Source organism: Podarcis erhardii (genome assembly GCF_964252035.2).
Source record: "Podarcis erhardii genome assembly, chromosome: 12".
Taxonomy (NCBI): Eukaryota; Metazoa; Chordata; class Lepidosauria; order Squamata; family Lacertidae; genus Podarcis; species Podarcis erhardii.
In genome coordinates, this window is record NC_138513.1 from 49,187,281 (window position 1) to 49,208,468 (window position 21,188).

At 39.0% G+C, this 21,188-nt stretch overlaps 1 protein-coding gene across 2 annotated transcripts in view; it reads right to left on the bottom strand.

Moving 5' to 3' along the window:
• Positions 1–21,188, bottom strand: part of EGFR (epidermal growth factor receptor) — a 149,855-nt gene that overhangs the window by 57,610 nt on the left and 71,057 nt on the right. For both annotated transcript variants that reach the window (XM_081834752.1, XM_081834751.1), the window contains exon 2: positions 914–1,065. In XM_081834752.1, coding sequence (XP_081690878.1) covers positions 914–1,065 — 152 coding nt within the window. The remainder of the gene's footprint in view (positions 1–913; positions 1,066–21,188) is intronic.

Here is a 21,188-nt window from a genome sequence, read left to right on the forward strand (position 1 = left end):
TGCTAATATAGGCTCTTCTTGGGAAGAACACTCTGTAAACTGTGTACCAGAAGTGAAAGAAATCTTTCATCCATCTTATCCAAATTTATATCTGATTTTTCTTGCCACTCACAGTGGTGAGTCAAATAATCATAATAAACATGATATAAATACATATATGAAAACTTTCTACGCTTCAAGCTTTCAGAGGGTAGATCCAGAAAGTAATAGATTATAATAATTAAGGAGGAGTCAGCTTTACATGTTCCTTTTTAATGCAGTTTTTATCGGGGGCTTTTACACATCTTACAATTTGTAGCTTTATTTCATTTGCGTTTGGTGGGTTGTCTATAAAAGTATTTTGATGTTATTCAACAGTACAAATGAAGACTATAAAATGTCTTCTGTACTCACATAGCATTGGAAAACAGATTACGGTTTAGTGCTAAATGCACGAACTTGAACAAGCCAAATTATTCCAGGGGAGCTTATTTTGCCAACAGCAAATAGAAAACATACATGTATGTACACATCAGCCCAGGAGTTTCTAGGTCTTCTGTGTAAAGTATTAGTTTGTTTGAAGTACAACAATTCCCAATAGCTGGAATCCTTGGCACACGCAGCAAAAATGTGTGTGTTTGGGGCTTACTCCTAGAAAGACCCTCCAACCTGCCCTTGCTCTATTACTCAGAGACTCCAGTTGCTTATTCCAAAAGCAAAAGAGTGGTGTGAACAAGCAGTTCGTATGACAACAAGATGTGGCAGGATGGTAATTTAGGAGGAGGAATTTGGTCTTTGACGAAGTGCCTCCTCAAAAAAACCAAACCAAACCTAGTTGCTGACTAAGGTGTACGTTGCTGCTTCCTTAGGTTACAACATGCATTTTTCTTCTCAACTTCATCTGAACCAGAGAAATACGACTCATTGCACTAACCCTCAAGAAAGTAAGGTTATAGGTGTGATTCACGTGAGTGATTTCTAGATTGCCAAGCACCACCTCGCAGCCTTCATACATTCTCTTCAGACTATTGTAGTGCTCATCCACACTTGAAAGCTGTGTTAGCTTGTTGCTGGTTCCTTGGCAAACTGTAGAGAAGAGAAGAAGAAAGAAGTCAGGACTTACTGCCAGCAGAATGGCAGAGCCCCCCAGAGTGGCTGGGGAAACCCAGCCAGATGGGTGGGGTATAAACATATTATTATTATTATTATTATTATTATTATTATTATTACATGCAAAGTTTATGGCTGCTGCCTTAGAAATCATTAAGTATCCAACAACATGTCAATACAATACCACACTTTGTGGTTTTGCGCGTTCTAATAGTATAAAGCATGTTTCCTTAAAGTAAAATTGTTAGTATTTTTGTAGTTGGGGAACTTTATCTGTTTCTCCTACTGGAGATGTGTCAATTATTGCCTACGTGTCACAAGAAGAGCCCTGAAGCTGCTGGATCAGACCAAAGGCCCACCGAGCTCTACGCTCTTGTTTTCACAGTGGCCAACCACTTGAGATAAACAGAATGGAATTGGGGGCATTTACAAACTGAAGCACCAACCTGAAGAAAAACGCCCAGTTGTAATGAAGTGGGATAACACATTTCAGTCAAGTGTACTGTATCTAGCTGCCTTTGCTTAAAATATTTTAAAGCTTGTTTTCTATGGAACAGTATTCAAAAGACTTACAAATCATACCCTAAAGCAATAAAAAGCAGCAGCAAAACAATATAATCATTAACATATTAAACGGGAGTGAAGTGATGAAACGTATATATAGGATCAATAGCAGTATCAATATAGCAACAAGGAAAGTAAAACCAGAAAACCCACCAAAAGCCTTTACTGCTTTGTGTTTCAGTCTTCAACATAAATTTCAAGGTGCCCAATGTGTAAGGTTTATTGCACTGACATGGTTTTGGCTGGGAAGCCAAATTTATTCCAAGAGATCTAATTACTCATTTTCAGTGTGGAATGACTAATAGCTCTACACGTTAACAATTAAGGTTATTATGGGTAACGGGGGGGGGGGGATTAGTGTGTGTCTCACATTCTATTATTACCTATACGGCAAAGGCAGAATGACACACACAGGCAGCTATTTTAAACTTATTTAAGAAGAATAGCACTTAAGTTCATCTATGTGAAATGCAAAATGTAATTTTGTATATGACCTGCTTAACTCATCAAAGCACTTACTTTGCCAGGGGTAGGGGACTCAATTCTCCAATCAGGTAGAAGGCTATTTTTATATATCTAAAATTAAAACAGTGCTCCACTTCATGTCAACCACAATGGTGGAAAGAGACCTGTGTATAATCACTGCCAGTGGTGCAAAGTCTATTTTTTCTTTACTTGGGAAGGGGCATATTATCTGCAATATTGCTGGCAAGAAGTCAGCCATGGCAGACAGAGACCCCATTTGCTTGCTTCAGCAGCCAGTCACCCAGACCAACTGAATGCAGAGCATCTCAGAGCCTTCTGGCAGACCTGGCTGGCTAGGATCACTTCTGTATCAACCAACAGATCTAGAGACCCACAGAGTGGTGGGTCATTGCCTGACACAAAGGTCCTGTTTCAAGCTCTTGATGCACATGTAACCAACTGCAGAGAAAGAGACCATTATCTAACAATGCATCAGAGGGGATTGTCTGAGTGGCTGATGGGGAGAGTTAAACAAGTTTTGGTGGTGGCCAACGTAATTTTAAAAGGGGCTAGATAAAATTCACAAAGTTTAAGGATGTCAGTGGCTATTATTCATGATGGCTATATGCTGCCTCAAGGAGCAGAGGCATCATGCTGGGAGAAAAGCTGTTGCCCTCATAGCACCCTTATGGGCTTGCCATTGTGGCCACTGTGGGAACAGGATGCTAGACTATTGGCTTCCTGTTTCGGTCTGCAAGATCTCTGGTCTGCAGCTCTCCCACTAGCGGGAGAGACTCAGGCGGGGGGAGGAGAGCTTCCTGGGGGTGGAATGCTCTCTGTAACTCCCGAGGGTATTCAGGAGGCTGGGGTACTCGCAGAGGCCTGGAGAACTCCTCTGCCAAGTGTCAGGTGGAAGGGGACGCTGGGTCTCCAACTCTTTGTCGAGATGAGGCAGTCTCCATGTCCATCTCCTATAATGGCCAGGCACCTTTACAATTCAGAATATTGGATTAAAACCTGAAGGAGTGGTCCATTCAAGATGTTACTAACAAGATGCCATTTTAATTCAACTATCAAATGGAAGGAATAAGGTCTGATTTAAAATTCCTGCCATAGCAGAGAATGGATAAAAAGAGAGGTAGTGTTATTATTATTTTTTACTACTACTATATATGAGGGTTAAAATCAACCTTCTCTGGCTTAAAAAACACACACTTTAAGTAAGGTTAATTAAAAGAGATTTATGAGGCTGGGTGTTTGTGAGCTAAAACTGGGTGTGTGAAGATTTGAGCTACTTTGGTAATTGCTTTGAGACGGTGAAGAAGGAGGTTGGTGTTGGAGTTGTGGGGAGAAGAACAACCCACCTCTAATTGACTTCATGGGACTTTGAAAGACTATAAGATCTAAAGATGCAATGTAAATGACAATGTTATAAATACCTAAAGGTGCAGATTACAATTTTCAATGCTGATGGAGGATTATCAGGTCTGTTGAGAGCAGGAGGAGCTCTCAGGAAAAACTGTAAATGGTCTAGTGGGGGAATCTCTGACTGTGATTCGGATTGTAAGGAGGAGAGGAAGAGAGTGGAATAGCTATCTGAGGAAATATGATCTCCTCCTTTGTGGAGTCAGATGTGTGACCTTGAGATTCCTGAGGCTCTGGTTGGCAGCAGATCTTCTGAGACAAGTTGGAGAAGGACTGTTTATGGCAAAAATCAAAACATGGAGTTATTGAAAGAGGCTTGTGAATGGAAGGAGTTTGACAAAGTGGACCGGATGATTAATAATTAAATTTGATATAATCATGGATTGAAAGCAATATGCATGCACACATAAAGAAAAAAATGTTTAACTAATATACATGCAGAAATTGAAAAATGGATAGTTGATGAATAAAGTTTTATAAATAATAAAAATTAAAAACCATTGTAAAAATAAGAGAATTATTGGGAATGTGGAGTTTTAAAGAGAGAATGGGATTCTGAAGCAGCAATAAGATGAATTTATGGACACATCAAAGAACGGACATGGGAGCCAGTTTTATGGGGGAAATGGTTTAAATTGTATTAATTTGGTATAATTCGTTAAAAATTGAAAATCAGTAAAAAGATTGTGTGTGGGTTTTTTAAAAAATGATGCTGGACTAGAACAGGACTTTGGTCTGATCCAGCAAAGCATTTTTTACACATTTTAAAGGAATGTCACTAATAGCAAAACTAATAAATTGTGTTTCTTCTCTGAAGTGAAGGCTTGGTGGTGTAGTAGTTATTTATCAACTCTTACCACATTTTCAACATTCAGAACTCTTTTCAACCTTTAACTAAGGTCAGAATACAGTGTTCATTCTTTCAAATGAATTTTCACACGTAACCTTGAATTGACTAGGGCAAAAGTAACAAAATGTTTTTGATGTTTCATTTTGTGTGATCACTTTAACATACAAGGTCACAAAGATGTTTTTGACGTTGGCTCACGGCACAAGAATGATCAGTCGGATTAAAAGAACTACTACAGCATAAACAACAACTTTAGGATTTGGACCTCCCCACAGACAGGATAAAGGATATAGGCTGTTGGAGATCTAATGCCAACAGAAGATACATCTGGAAGAAAACCTCAATAACCACACCCTGTCGCTCCTTCGTTTTCAGGCACCCCTGCGATCAATATCTGGTTAGTGGGACACAGCATAGCCCATAGGGCCCACATGTTTGCCATTGCTACTGGCAGGGGAAACAGCCTGGGGCTCCCAAAAAATGTTGATGTGATATGACATGATTTCATGCCCATTGTGATGGCCAGAGCTGCACTGCATGGGGCCCCTGATGCATTGGTTGTTCAGCTGGGGGAGAACGACTTGGTTCTAAGGAAGGGCATTGACCTAACCTGGAACTTCAAAAAGGACTTTGACAAGCTTGCTGCCCTATACCCAGACTTAGCCTTATTCTGGTCCCAGGTTTTGGAGAGGCGTTGTTGGTGTGACTGTCCTTACCTGGTAGCAATCAATAGTGCTAGAAAGAAAGCTAACCGTGCAGTCGCACAAAAGGTGCAACATTTGAATGGCCATGTGATACGACAACCTGCCACCACTTTCAACCAGGAAGCCTTGTTCCAATGGCAGTCATCTCTCTGATGTTGGAAATAATACCCAGGTGAATGATACTGGAGATGGCATCAGAGATTGGCTGCAGGCGTGAGGGTGTTGGCAGCAAGCCATTTGGGCTCGATTGGCAGTTAGGCATTGGGTAAGCCTTTGTTTAATGGTGGGGAGGTTGTAGCCTCCGCCTGCCCCTCCTCAATAAGGGCATCCTGTTAAAGGGATCTGGGGTGTGTGGGTGTGGATCCTGTCCAATGCCTGGATGTGGGCTAAGGCCATGCCACAACCCCAACAGGGACCCCTCATTTGATGTAAGTCATAGGACTCCTCCTACTGGTGGTTTATCCTTAGTTGGACTCCCTGCAGACAGGCGGGAGTTGAGATATAGTCTGGCTTCAACCAATGCCAAAGCCAAACTGCTCACATCTGTAACCGATAAAGTTGTGACCTATTTTGATAAGAACAGAGTGCACAAAGGTTTTGGAAATCATATTTTTAGAGGAACGTTAATTGAAGTGTGGAACAGGTACAAAAATCTATTAGAGCCTAAAACTCCAATGTGGCTATCGCCATTGGAAATAATGAGTACAAAAGGGATCAATATGACAGGGAATTGGGCCACATATGAAAATTTGATAATTAAAGAAGGGGAGAAGTGGAATCTGAAACCATACGAAGAGGTTAAAGATAAGGTGAATGTTTGGTTGCAATATTTTCAATTGAATGCAATGTTTAAAAAAGATATGCGAGAAAAAGGTTTTTTAGGGAAAAAATCGAGGTTCCAGCAAGAAATCTTGAATAGTGATGTAAAAATATTGTCAAAAATGTATAAATTATTACTTGAATGGCACACAAAAGATGAGGAAGTAAAAACGGTTATGATTCAATGGGCCAAAGATTTTGGTCACAATATACAATTAGAGGAGTGGATTAAACTTTGGAAAGAAGGAATGAAATTCACCGCATGTACTACGATAAAGGAAAATGTTATGAAAATGATATACAGATGGTATATAACCCCTGTGAAACTTGGAAAGATGTTTAAAGTCAGTAATAAATGTTGGAAGTGTCAAGAGAAAGAAGGGACATTTTATCACATGTGGTGGGAATGTAAGAAAGTGAAATGCTTTTGGGAAATGATTTATAATGTGATGAAAAAAATGTTGAGATACACCTTTGTAAAGAAACCAGAAGCATTTTTACTTGGTATAGTAGGGAATGATGTTGGAAAGAAAGATGTGAAGTTATTTAGATATGCAGTAACAGCAGCCAGAATTTTGTTGGCCCAAAGGTGGAAACAGGAAGAAATGCCAACGAGGGAAGAATGGAGAATGAAATTGATGGAGTACGCAGAAATGGGTAAATTAACTGGGAAAATTCGAAACCAACGCGATCAGAGATTCACCGAGGACTGGAATAAATTTACAGAGTATATGAAAACTGTGTGTGATCAGGAAATAACGCTTGTTGGATTTCAAGAAGCTTTGTGAAAAAATAAAATGTCGCTTAAAAGAGATGATAAAATAGGGAATGTCAAAGTGCAACATAAATGTAGGAAATGTGAGAAGTTGTGATAAATATGAAAATTGTCAGATAGGCTGATGGAAGTCAAAAAGAATGTATAAGTTAAATTGGATGTTAAATTATAAATGAATTGGTTTATTGGAAATTTGAATAAAAATTAATTTTTTTAAAAAAGTTGTGACCTATTTTATCCCATAAACCTTAAAATGTGAGTCTGTGTGTTTATTATCAAAGGGAACTGCAGGGCCTGGGGGCTTGACACGTGATTGAGCTGGTAACACAAGAATGACGATGAACCTGTGATTCATTTCCTTTTTATTCAGAATTGAGGTGTTCTGTACATTACAATTTCCTGTTCAAACATCACCTAAGCACACTCTTGTGCAAAGTTATGGGAGGCTCTCAATTCAAAATGCAAACACAGCAGGACATCAAACCACCCATATCTGCGTCAGAGCTTGCTCTGTGAGGAACATGTAGAGGCATAATCTTCCTTCTGGGTTTACTATCTCCAACTATTCAGAACTCTACTCATCTGGGTCCTGAGCCTCTGCTTTCTTTTCCATCACTCTTTGGCTAATAATTAATCACAGCTAACCTGACAGACTTAATATTATATTTATAAGCAAAAACAGTGTTTAGCAAGCCAAATGCAAACATTGGCTTGGCAAAAGTAGGGAGAAGGGGAAGAGGAAGTGCATCTTCTATGGCCAGTGATTTGCTATTCACATTTAATTACAAGTTTCATAAAGCTAAATGAAAAAGAACACAGCTTGCTTCTCTGACTTCTATAAGCAGCAAAATCCCTAAAGTGCCTTCATCCTTGTACATCTATAAAGTTCAATCTCCAGCCTCTCCCATCCCTAAGAAGCAGATAACATACTGAAAACAAAACCCCTCCACACAAGATGCCTAAAAAACTTAGTCAGTGCCAGCTTATTCCTTGTATAGTCATAGTTTTATGTTTCTTCCAGAAGACCTTGAGCACAGTTCAAATAAGATTGTCATGGAGCAAACCAACAGACACCAAAAACTGCTTGCATGTGAATCACAATTTGTAAGCAGTGAACCATGAGGTTTGCAGTTTTTGTCTGGAACATGTCTATGACAATAACAGCTGCTCTTTCACTTGAATTTGACTTTGGCAAGCCTTCACTGGGAATAGAATTCCTCTGCTGAGGAGGCTGGCATTTTCTATTGTTATTCACACAGGGGCTTGGAGGCTAATTTTGTGTGTACAACTTTCATTTTGTCTCCAGAGCCAGGATGGGATACATCATGGCTTCCTCTAGAAGTTTAGGCTTCATGTATGGATCCAGTAGCTAATGGTAGCAACTGGGAAATGTCAAGTGCTACTTCAAACACTGTAGGTGAGAACTCACAGAAAACTGTCTCTTCTGAGAGGAGGAAAAATCTTTTGAAATTGCACTGATTGTACAAGTTAAGCATTTGCATGAACTGTTATTTGTCCAGAAAAGCTTCGCTGGACAACACCTGCCTGCTTCAGATCACGTTATAATATAAAAACATACAGAAGATTCCTCCTCCCTTCCTCCTAACAGAACAAATCATTTGAACAGAATGGATACATGGACCTTGTATTTTCCACTACACCGATTGTTGGGGAAAGAGTTATGACTTTGAAGTACAGTCCATCACTTCACAGACTCAAAAAGCACAAACATGTCCCCTCACATTTTACTGTGGTTTGCTGATTATCTGCACACATGACAAGGAGAATGATGAGTCATCTTTGAAAGAGAATCCATTTGAAAAGTGGTCTGCAAGCACCTGGGCTCTTGGTTTTATAGTGGGACAACACTGGAATAAAGAATAGCACCTCTCTGCATACCTGGGGCAGGGCCACCCTCTCCCATAAATGTCAATACAAAAACAGGAGGGGTGACCAATAAGTGGAAACCTCAGTTACTCCACTTTTCAGTTAACAGCAGTATCAGGTGAAAACAAGTGCATGCTGATTTACACGCAAAAACCATTTGAAATAAATTAGTTTGAACACCTTTAAAACATTAGTCAGGCTACTACCACTAATGCTCACAGTTGTTTTAAGACATTGCACTGCCTGAAGTGGAGCTCAAGTGGTGCCCCCAAAACTCTTACAAAGAGTAAGCAGAACTCAATTCCCGCCTTCGTCTTAGAAATTACACTACGGCAGCCTTTCCCAACCTTGAATTGTTCAACTTTTAAATGTTTTATTTATGACTACTTTTGTTATGTTTGTGATTATGGAAAAGTTTTCATGTTATAAGTTGTCTTCAGCATGGTTTTAACTATGGAAAGGCAGCATATATATAAAAAAAATGATGATGATGATGATGGATAGTTTAATCCTGAGGCACAGCAACCTTCTCCCTCTCCCTTTCTCCTTATCAGTTATAGCAATAGCTCCTGTATACATTTCATTCTTTCTCTCATGGTTCACTTGCAAATACAACTTTCTCGCACACATTTCAACTTTTAATTTTACTATTTCTATATCCCCCCACAATATACACATCCCCAGTGCAGTACTGTTGTTTATATTTGGGCTAGCCCTTGATAGAGAAGGCTTATGTATGCTATGATATAATAATCAGAGGCAAAAATAAAGAGTCTGTAAGAAAATATTTTTTATAAACCCATCAAGTTTTCTTCTGCCTCTCTGTATCACAACATCATTGCACAGTGAGAAAATTGCACCTAAGCAAAGCATGATTACACCTGAAACAACAGTATTTTTAAATTGTCTTTAGTCCAAAAAGGTCATGACTTGCTTGCAAAAAACAACACACTTCAAACATTAAAAGATGCTGCTTTAGTCAAGCTGTGCAACCTTGCTGTTTTGCTTCCTTATATGCTGTCTCAGGGTGATTTCCTTATTAGCACTCCTTCAATAGGAGCTGCAGCTATCAAACCCCTTTGATTTTATGCCAGAAATATTATTTTCTCTCTTCCAGCTTTGATGGAGATTAAAAGGCAGAGTATTCCATAGTTCAACATGCCAGAGAGAGAACTGTTATTTTGAATTGTGCATGCCTTTTTACAAGCTGAACTTATTATTCAAACCTAATAAATCATTTCTCTCCTTGGGGGATGCACCTTGACTTCTTTGCAATGGGACTTACACACAGAGAAACTATAAATTCTAGTTTCTAGACCTCCTTCCTCTCCTTCACAGCCTAACCAAAGAGTAAACGTTGCTGAAGGGTTTTTATACATTTCTGCTACTCTAACTACAATCGGATCAATTACAAAATTAAACTTTTTATTCATTTAAAAACACCAGAAATGTTATGATTGGTTTACTAATACAGCTTGCTCTAGATCAAATGCAGAACAAGCTACAGCACAGCAAAAGAACACATTGCATAGCATTGCCACCAGCGATTTGGAGAAGGGGTGGGGCATTGTCCACATTATTACAAGCACACAAGAAGGTACTTCTTGCAATCTACAAGGTGCCAGAGAGTGTGCCAATGTAGAACCAGGGCTAGCATAATGGGGGGGGGGGGCGAGCATTCCTGGTTTTCTTCCAGAGTTGTCAGTAAACAGTCTCAGTTGACAACCGTAGGGTGACAGTTCAAATGAAATTCCAAATCACAGCCTATATAGTTCATATTTAATGGTAAACCATGTTTGGTATTAAATTAAGGATGAAATAAGGCAATTCTCATTTATTTCCCCCCATCCTCTGAGTCCTGGAATGCATTCTGCAGTATAGTCTGCAGTTTTAGTGTTCGTTTGAGACACATAACTAACGGCAGTTACAGGTAGGTGGCCGTGTTGGTCTGCCGTAGCAAAAAATAAATAAATAAATAATCCTTCCAGTAGCACCTTAGAGACCAACTAAGTTTGTTATTGATATGAGCTTTCGTGAAGAAGTGTGCATGCACACGAAAGCTCATACGAAGAACAAACTTAGCTGGTCTCTAAGGTGCTACTGAAAGGAATAACTAATGATAGTTCTGAAAAAAAATTAGATAACATTTAAAAAATGACCCTAATATTTTATTTATGCATGCAACCACTGCCACAAGAATGATATTTGCCCAAAAATGTAAAGAAGAAGAAAAAGTCCTGGTGAAAGAAGAATGGTTAGAGAAATTAATCCACTATGCAGAAATGGCGAAACTTACTGGAAGAATAAGAAATCAAGACAACAGGAATGGAAATCATTTACTGAATATTTACAAAATGCAAACAAATTAAGACATTAGCAGGATTATTGCAGTTTTTAAAACATATATGAACTAGATGAGGAAAAGAATAAATAGAGTTAACTGGGATATGCAGAAGGGGGGAAGAGGGTAAATTCATTGAACCGCTGAAAGAGGGGGAGGGAAGTCGAAGTTTGATATGTGAGAATTTTTTAATTTCTTTATTGAAATGTTTATTTGTTATAACTGAAAATTATAAATGAACATATTTAAAAAAATGACCCCCACCCCATGCTTTCCTTGCAGTATTAAAGGTGATGAGACATTTTCCATTCTCCCAATGCAGTTAGAAGATACTGGGCAAGTAGTTTGCCTACTACTATACTACCTGGTTTTGTTTTCTCCTTATCACATTTTTAAAAGATTATTAATCACCTTTACACTATTCAAAGCACCCAAGGAGACTGTTTGTTTGTTTGTTTGTTTGTTTGTTTGTTTGTATGCATGCTGCGCATGAGTGGGTGGCCCCAGCCACTCTGGGCAGCACAAAGCATAAGAACATACTTGTATAATGAAAACAAAGAGGAACACTTGGATAAAGCAAATGACATTTTCTTTCTCTGCATACTTGCCAACTTCAGTTATTATTTCTGCCACTAATCCCTTAATGAAAAACACAGAAGGCAAAAAACAAAACAAAACACAAAACAAAACTAATAATAACATTACCAGATAAACCTGCAATGAGCAAACAAATATTCCAGAGAAGTCACTGCCCTAATGTTGAGGCTATATTTTATTCTTAATCTACCTAAAGACCCTAACTTCCTAGAAAAGATACAGATTATGAATCATTATATGACTGATTACAATTGGGCAAGCAACACTATAGTATTTCAAAGTGCAGTGCAAATGTGGAAATACATACAGAGAGAAAGACGGATCACTCTACAGGTTTTTGTTGAAAAAATGAACCACTGAATAAGAATTTTGAAATGGTGCCTAGAAATATCTGTAGAAAGGATTCCATATATGAAAATAAATATGAGATATACTGAAGCTAAAATAATGGTATAACTAGTTCTGAGCGCCCAGGAGGACTTTGACTTGTTTTTTCTCAGAAGACTAGACACACACACACCCCGTACCACACTGCAAACTGATTTTGAAACTGAGGGGACTTTCAAAAGCTACAAGGCATCACCAGGTGGTGAAAGTTCAACTGGGCATGCCAAAACCACTGAACACACTTACAAGTAGGTTTTTCAACTACGACTATCAATTTGACCTTGCATTCTGATGAGATGGCTACTGACCTGCTCTAATGGGTTAAGAGTTATATATACAGAAAATTTAAAGTAACATAAATTGTCAGACCCAAAAACAGAAGACAGGGTTTGTGGATTGGTAAACAGAAACCTTCCTTTCTGTGACAGTTTTCACTACAAAGAGGTAAAGAAACTGCCTATTGTATTTCATGTGCCGCATACGGCGTTTCTGTGTGCTGCTCTGGTTTGCCAGAAGCGGCTTAGTCATGACCTGGAAGCTGTACGCCGGCTCCCTCGGCCAATAAAGCGAGATGAGCGCCGCAACCCCAGAGTTGGCCACGACTGGACCTAATGGTCAGGGGTCCCTTTACTTTTATCTTTATCATCATTACAGATGGTTCTCCATGCTGTGAAATGGAGGTCTATACAAAAGCATCACACTTTAAAACGAGGTCACTCATTAAAGTAATGGCTCAAAGGACTTGCGCAGTCACCCTCTGTGGCCAGAGCAGGAGCAGCTGAGTTTCCTCAAGATCCTGATCTCAAGATTCTGTCCACAGAAAGTTCTTGGAAGTGTTGAGGTCTGATTTATAGTTATAAAATCCAGGTGTTATTTATTTGCAAGTAGGCTAAAAAGTGTACTGTGTGAGATTCACTGCTTGGGAGACCTGCTGTTTCATGTAATGAAGATACTGTATAGGAAACAGGAAAGTAATAACTTTCTTTGATTCCCTGATTTTGGACTAGTTACAAAATGCATACAAGTATACAGAGTTTTGTGATGAAGGGACATAGACAGAAAATTGCAGCTCATGGTTCCTCCTGGCTTTGAAGTGGGAAGGCCTTTTTGCAGAACCCACTAGAATTGGTCTTCCTTCAGGCCATGAGGTTCCAGCTTAAATTCTAGAGTCTCTAGCAAAGAACTGGGAACTGGTTCAGTGCTTGTGTTATTATACATAAGCTTAAAAGCCGATATCTCAGCAGGCTGTATATAAGATATCTTGGGTCGTCAATACATGAAAAATAATCCACCAGCAGTTCACTGGAGTGAGTAGTAAGCAGACTGATTTTTTTCATTTAAAAGGTTAATCAGTGATCTTTAACTACATGGCTCCTTGAGCAGTGTAGTGTGTAAGTACGGTCACTAACAGTCACAGTGCTCTCTTCTGTGCTAGGCCTCTATATCACGCCCTTTTAAAACTATTGCCAAAGAAACTGCTTCAAAGCTTGTGTATTCATTAACCTTGATGAGAAAAAAACTAATTAAGTCAGGTGGTATTTTATTAGCTCATCAAGTTATTTTCCAGCTATAAGAGCGCTCCAACCAGAGTGTACTTCAGACAGGTATGAACAAACCTAGTTCTAGTAATATCAACTAAAGCTATCTGCACAGTGCTCAGAATGCCCCCAACACATATCAGAGTGCAGACTGATAGCTTTGCACATATATTTAGGGTTTACTCTATTAAGTTGCTATGTTGTTGCTATAAATCAAAAGATCAGTACTGATAACGGGGGGATGTATAAGCTATGCTGCATTTTTTAAAAAGTGCTTAAGAAATCCAAAAACTGCCCTAAGAAAGGCTGAATCCTGCACCTTGTAAGCTGGCTGTGTTTGCATGTCACAACAAGCTGCAGACAATAGCTAGCAATGCAGGAGTAAATTAAGCCCAGTTTGCTTCTCCCAGCTTCTCCCACTAGTCTGTGGAAGAAACAAACCACAAAACCTGGATGAACACTATGCTAGAACTCACTGTGACATGCCAAGTACAATTTCTTACTTAGCCAACAAACAAGATACTGTGATAACATTATAACAACGTCTACAGAACTCAGTGGGGCTTAGGCATGCGCAGAATTGCACTGCTCCTCCTTCAGTTAAGGTACACAGACAAACAGTTTCAACAATAAATGAGGCTTATCTTCTTTTGCAGGTTACCAGCCAGATTCTAGAAGAGTAATAGACTTAAAGTGAAAGGCATTTCATCAAAACTGTGCATAATAAGGATCTCTTAGGCAGCCTAGCACAATAAAAAAGGTGGCACACACACATGAATCCTCCTGCCATCCCTTTGGTGGCAGGGATCCAGAATGTCCTTCTATCCTATTGCCAGTTCCACTAACTAGCTTCAGCAGACCAAAGTCATTAATTACTACAATGAGCAAATCATTCCAGAATTCCTTAGCTAATTAATACTTTACCCTGATGAGCTTGAGGGCAAAGAGAGACAGAAGGTTTTGCAGCTGTGACAGCTTTTGCAGGGTTGTAGCATTTCATTGCAGATGGGAGATTGCATGTTTGAATACTGCTGTCTCATACACAGAAAAAATATGCACAGAAAACAAAAGCTCGTCAGGATGATGGGGAAGCTAGCGTATCATTTTCCCAACATGCTACTTTCCTATGTGCAAAGTTCTTATTTTTAAATAAGGACACATTTGCAACCTGAAGTGGTACTCTCTAAGAAGAGCTATACCACATGACTCTTCTGATTGTGTATCCTGGTTATAGTTTTGTTAGCTCATTTGTACCAAATTCTGCTGCCATATGGACAATTTTGAACATATTTTACAATTAAGCAACCAGGACCTCTCAGTATAAGTGTTGATGACTTGCGCTGTAGATCTGTGCAAATGTCAATGAACTGGACTCTTGTCTCCTCCAACGTCAGCACTGACCAAAATGCAGGTGTTCTGACTAAGCCTGATTGAATTCTATTTGTGTATCTGTCAAAAGAGAATAAACACTGGTTGTTCTTTTACCATCTCTTTGCAAATGTAAATACTGTATACTAAAAGGCTGCAGAAAATCAAAGTTAGTGGAAAGGGCTGTGTCTATTTGCTTATGGATTTTCTTGCTATATTGCCAATTCTAATATTTAAAAAATCGTGCCGTTTTGAAAGTACCCTTAAACAAAATGGCTGCCACTCCCGTTGGCAGGAGTGGTGCACCCTGTTTCGTCACTTGAGGTGAAAAAGTGCCACTTTGCCCTGCTGCTGCTCCCTCCACCACCAACCTGCTCCTGCCGCCATCTGCTCTGCTGCACGCTGCCCCATCCACTGCTGCTGGAGAAGCGGCTGCCATTGTTGCCAATTTTGGGCAAGATCATGCCGATTTGGGGTGAGATCTCTCACAAAATAATGTGGGATCTTGCCTAAAATGGCTGTGATCTTACCCAAAATCAGAGCTGGTGGTGCTTCACTGCCAATGGTGGAGTGGGGGGGGGGCATGCCACCTAGGCAGCTTCTCATCTGACTGGGCTGGCTCGGATTAAATATATAAACTTTTTTTTTTTTAGAAGCTTGAAAACCAAATAAATGCAACTGATGTGTAGTGGAAACAAAGACCATCTATACCACAGCGCTTCATGAACATGGAACTTTTCTAGGCAGTATAACGATTAATAGGTTTAATTCTTGGCATCTCTAAGAAAAACAGCCCCAAACAACAGAGCTTGTGAAAACCTAGGTGAAATGTTGCCAGTGAGAGTACTGGACTAGAGGAACCAATAGCATGGTGCAACGTCAAGCGTTCAAAACCTGTTGATCAGAAATAACACTAGGACAGAAAAAATGTGTTGCACAATTAAATGAGGACCATGAAGCAATAGCACCTCCAGATCTCTGTGTTCTACTAGTTGCTTGCCTCCAGTCTTTGAGCTTGGTTTCAAAATCTGGTCACTACAAGTAAAAATCTTACATGCTACCAGGAAGTAGACAAGGAAAAAATATTGCAGTATTTTACCAAAGATGACTACTTCTAACAGCTAAGTTGGAATGACACTGGCTGTCTGGCAGCTGGCCTCACAAGTAAAAAAATACTGGGTCTAACGCGACTGTTTCTAGGTGAAAGAATTTCCTGAGGAATTTAAAAAATGAGTTAGGATTCATTCAGATGTTACATATCCATGTCACTGGATATTTGTGAAAATTGCCCACAGCACTCTAAAAACATGTTTCTCTGCCAACTTGTCATGAATTCACACATTTCCATAGATATCAGTAACAGAAATTATGGGAGAGAGTCACTGACCAGAAGGTAACGAGATTTAGGCTTTATAGTGTTGTGAGACATAATATACTTCCAGAGAGCCATGGGTGAATTGGAAGGAAAGAAACACAAATGCTGGTTCGGTACTGAACCTAGAAGTGGTCAACTTGAAGACAACTTCCTACCTACGGCTATCTACAGATAGCTCAAAATGAGGGCCAATAAATAATGATGAAGAATATTGCTCCACCAATGGATATATACAGGATCCTCCGGAATCATGCCAATATGCACAGCAAATTCCACGGTTCACTGTTCTGCACTATTTAGAAGGCAAGAGGCTCTAAACACTAAATCTAGGAGTAGTGGATAAGTTTAGGAATAAGCTCCTTCAAGAGGAGAATTCAGCAGTAATGAGTGCTAAATCTGTATGTTTCACCTGCTTAAGTTGAAAATGCAAAAGAAGAAGAAGGAATGAGATAATTGTATCCCCTATTGTATTTCTACCGCAGAACTGCCAATAACACTTTTTGGGGCAATGAAAATGGTGGTTAAGAGGAGAGGAGAGGAGAAAGGGAAACGCCCTTTTCCCAGCACCATTGCCACAAAGTGGGAGTTCCCTGTGGCTAATTAAAAAATATACTGGGAGATTTGTGTCATAGAGAAACAGCAATGCAATAAAGCCATCTTAAAATGGCAATTCTACTTATCTTGAATATAGGTGTACCAAATAAATAGGTGTGCCAAATAAATGAAAGTTCAATGTTAAAAATAAGCTCTAACCCCACTCCAAAGCTTTGCTATCAGATATGGTTAAACTGTCACCACAAAACTACTCTAAGTGTGAATACAGAAATATGCACTGTTAAACCCATTGCTCTGTTAAATCACCCATCGCTGATTATAACCATTCCAGTGTGACCTACATGCCTAGTCAGGTACCACCCACATTAAATCGCAAATGAAAGGAAGTTGTTATTCAAACTAATTGCTCACAAAACAACAAATTAATCACATGCATCTGTAGTCACTCTTACGCCTAGTCTATGAAACCACAAACCAAGAATAGGATGGACTATTCTGCCAATTTCACTCATCTTGAATCAATTTCCTGAGAAACACATTACTTTTTCTAGACAATTCATGACTAGAAGAAATTCTTAAAGGATATCTTATAAACTACAGTCATTACCTCACACTTTTTCCAGGCAGAGAAGAAGAGAAATCATACAAATGTTTGAAACCTTATTCATATACACATTTCATCAGAACCATTTTATTTATTTGATTCCATTTATGAATAGCTTCAGCTAAAGTATCTTGAAGCAATTTCACAATAAAAACTTCAAGAATAAAAACAATTAGAACACAATCCCATATATATATATTTCTAAAAATGCATATGTAAAAAAAGTTAAATCCAATACAAATACAGATGACTGTAAATCCTGTTTTCCTCCGGATAAATATGTATTATATTATTTTGCTATTAGTCTGATTTCTTGTAATATTAAACGTGCTGGGAAAATAGGCCATCAACTACTCAGTTCCAGTGGTTTGTATAGTTCTTCTGATCTGAACCAATGGAATTTACACAGCACCTTCCTAGGCAAAGGATACTCCAGTCCTTATTCTCCCAAATGTATCTGTCCCATTCCCATATAGAGGAGCTAGGGGAGAGATTTGCAGTGTTGGTACAACTTTGGATAAAGATAGCCTAAGGCAGCATTGATCTATCAAGCTCTCCCACTGGATTCTCAACATGAATCTTGCAGCTGGCTCCATCTTGAACCCCACACAGCTTGCTACATCTAACAGTCCTCATTGCCACCTACCAGCTCACTAACCTTAGGCTCTTTATGAGAGGATGCCAAAATGATGCAGATAATTCATCATCAAAATTTAATCAACTGTTTTTGTAGCTCTGCTCTTTGAGAGAACATTTTCTGATCCAATACATTTTAAAAGGTCAGCATAAGGTTTATGGGAAATCAGTTCAAAAATGTGCTAAAAGGAAGTTACCACCATTTCTAATGAATTAGTTCAACTCTGCACAGGAACACCACACTAAAAGCTGCTTATCTGCATTTCATTCAAGCGTCAGGAATGAGGTCACTCACCAAAGTAATAATGTGGTTGTGCAAAAAGGTTTGTAGCTTCTGGATTACTTTCATACCAGGCTGGGTTCAGACTGATCATTCAAAATATCCTGGGACCAATAGCTCAGAGTCTTGGGAGTGAGTCAGCCCATTGTTTCCACAGTTGCCATCCTTCAGTGGGGTGGGGTGGGAAACCTCTGGCTTCTGGGTCAAATTTGGTGCAGCCCAAGTACCAATTTAGCCTGTGAGGTCATTCTTCCCAATCCATACCCACCTACCCAACATCTGACATCTTATGTGACATCTGGTGTGGGGCATGTAGATATGTGGCAAAGCCCCTTGTGCTGTGGTTTTTCAGTACTAGACAACCAGAAAACCATTGGGTGCTTGGAAAATGCTGCATAAGGAACTGGAAGATGGGTGGGGCAATCCACCTGTCAATCATTTGAAGGCAGAATAATGTCAGGTGACTAACAGTTGCATTGTCCCACCAACCTGTCAAAGTCACCCTGAGTGGGTGGAGACAGATAAGTATCTGGTCTGCTGGACTGAAGAGATTCCCCACCCTGCTTCACACTCTTGTGTTTAAATATAATCAGTGCAAATTCTAGCCTTGTAAACAACTGGGTTACATAAGTTCCATATTGATAAGAGGGTAATCAAGCCATTTTGCACTCTGGCTGATCTGGGTCAGTCATTTTCACGGACACCCTCCCTAGATCTGCAGACCAATAGTCACAAAAGGTCTGAACTCTGAGGCTCTACACAGCTAGCCTTAAACGCTGTTTTCTCTTCTACCTGTGTTAGTTTGATTGTATTTCTGGTGTACTTGATGGGATTACTAAACAAGCAACAATGACTTGATGTTGGAATAGTGATTTCATCAAGTGTTGCACAAGACAGAACCTTTTTTAGGAGGCTGAACTAACAGGGTGTGTCTTGGAGGTGGTCAAATAAATTGCTTCTGGCAACACAGCCTGTGGCTTCTTTAATTTTCATTTGCCTCAGATACAGTGGTGCCTCGCAAGACGAAATTAATTTGTTCTGCGAGTTGTTTCGTCTTGCAATTTTTTCGTCTTGCGGAGCGCGGATTCCCTGGGTATTAACGGTTGTAAGAAAAAGGAAACAAACTCACAAGACGTTTTCGTCTTGCAAAGCAAGCCCATAGGGAAAATCGTCTTGCGAAGCAACTCAAAAAACGAAAAACCCTTTCGTCTTGCGCGTTTTTCGTCTTACGAGGCATTCGTCTTGCGAGGTACTGCTGTGACTCCAACAAGAGAAGGAAGCTGAATAATATTTTTAAAGACACATGCAAAATCAAGGAGCAATCACTTTCCATGTGCTGAGAACATGTGCCTCCAATTTTCTGAAGTCCACAAAACATTTAAAATTTAAAATTAATCTTGGGCTAAAAATTATTTTCAAGGATATGTTAACTAATAGAATGAGGAAGAATATAAATCAAAATAAATAAGGATGGTTAATTTTGTGTATCTGCAGTTACTATGGCACTTGCTACATTATCTTGGTGAATTATTGTAATTTTTAATAGTAGTATAAAGGAACTGAACACCCCAATTTTAGATAATACTATATCTGCATATATTCAAATTATTCAACCTCCCTCCAAAATGGTTTTTATTTTTGTATGATTTTAAGATTTCTGGAAATTTCACAGTACTATTTTTAATTAAATTTGTATACCGCCCTTCATCCAAAGATCTCAGGGTGGTTCACAGCAGAAAAACACAAAATATATAATAAAAGCAAGAACAAAAACAAAACAATAGCATCCCTCCCACAAGCTATTAAAATTTGTGCATTATACAGTTATACAAATAACCTGATGGCCATTTTTACATGCCATATTCACAAATCTTTTAATTAAAGAAACAAGTAAACAGACCTTTTTCATGTGCAATGAAGAGATATGCAATAGGCAAACATTTGCCAAAGCTTTTTGTACTTAATCAACTGAAGTGAACTCAAAGGGAAAACACTGTAAAGGCAGGAACAAAGAATTTACACATCTCCTAAACGTTATGAGAAATGGCTTTTTAAAAACCAGCTCATGCTAGCACAGAACTGACTGGGCACTGGCCTTTTAAAACTAGATAGAAATGGCTGTATGTTGATACCTGCTACATTATAAAATTAAAAAAGAAGTTTTGCTTCATTTCAAAATTCACTCCTAACCTCTTTAAACAGCAAGTTTATAATTCATCTGTAAGAACGAACAGGAAACCCACCAGATTAGCAAGACTATTTACTAAAACAAGAGTATTTCACAGTTACTTGTTGTGGCATCTGTTTTAATTAAAATAACCAGAAGACTCGCTTGGTAGCAACCTGCCCCATTCAAGTAGAATATCGGATATAATATAAAAGTAAATGAAGGAGTGAGGTGGGTGTTTAGTTGATCCTATACCAAACTGTGTGGGTTTCCCCCCCTCTCTGTCAATGGAAATTGTAGTTCCAAATGAATAAATGTTATCACCAGATGTCATCCTTTGGGACACACATTAGGAATCAGGTTTTCCCTTGTAATGCGGAATGTTGTTCAAGTGCGTGGTAAACTCAGTGAACAGTATGTTCTCTCTTATTAATGTGAAAAACAAAACATTAAATGACAAGATTTAAACCCTCAAGTGATAAACATTTCCCACTTCTGATCTCCATTTACAAACACTTGCTTAGTTCTACTATATTGGTCAGGCAGGCAATATAAATATGAAAACAGAACTTGTAGGAATATGCTATGGAACTTGCCCGAAAATTATCACATGTTAAGAGCAATGCTTTTCAAACCTTACACCTCCTGTGTACACTTTCCACATTTACTTGCCTCCCATAGAAAGCCTGCAAAGGACTCTGAATCATGTCCTAAGGCAAACACTCAGTTCATGCTAGACACAACCAAAGCCAGTTCATACCA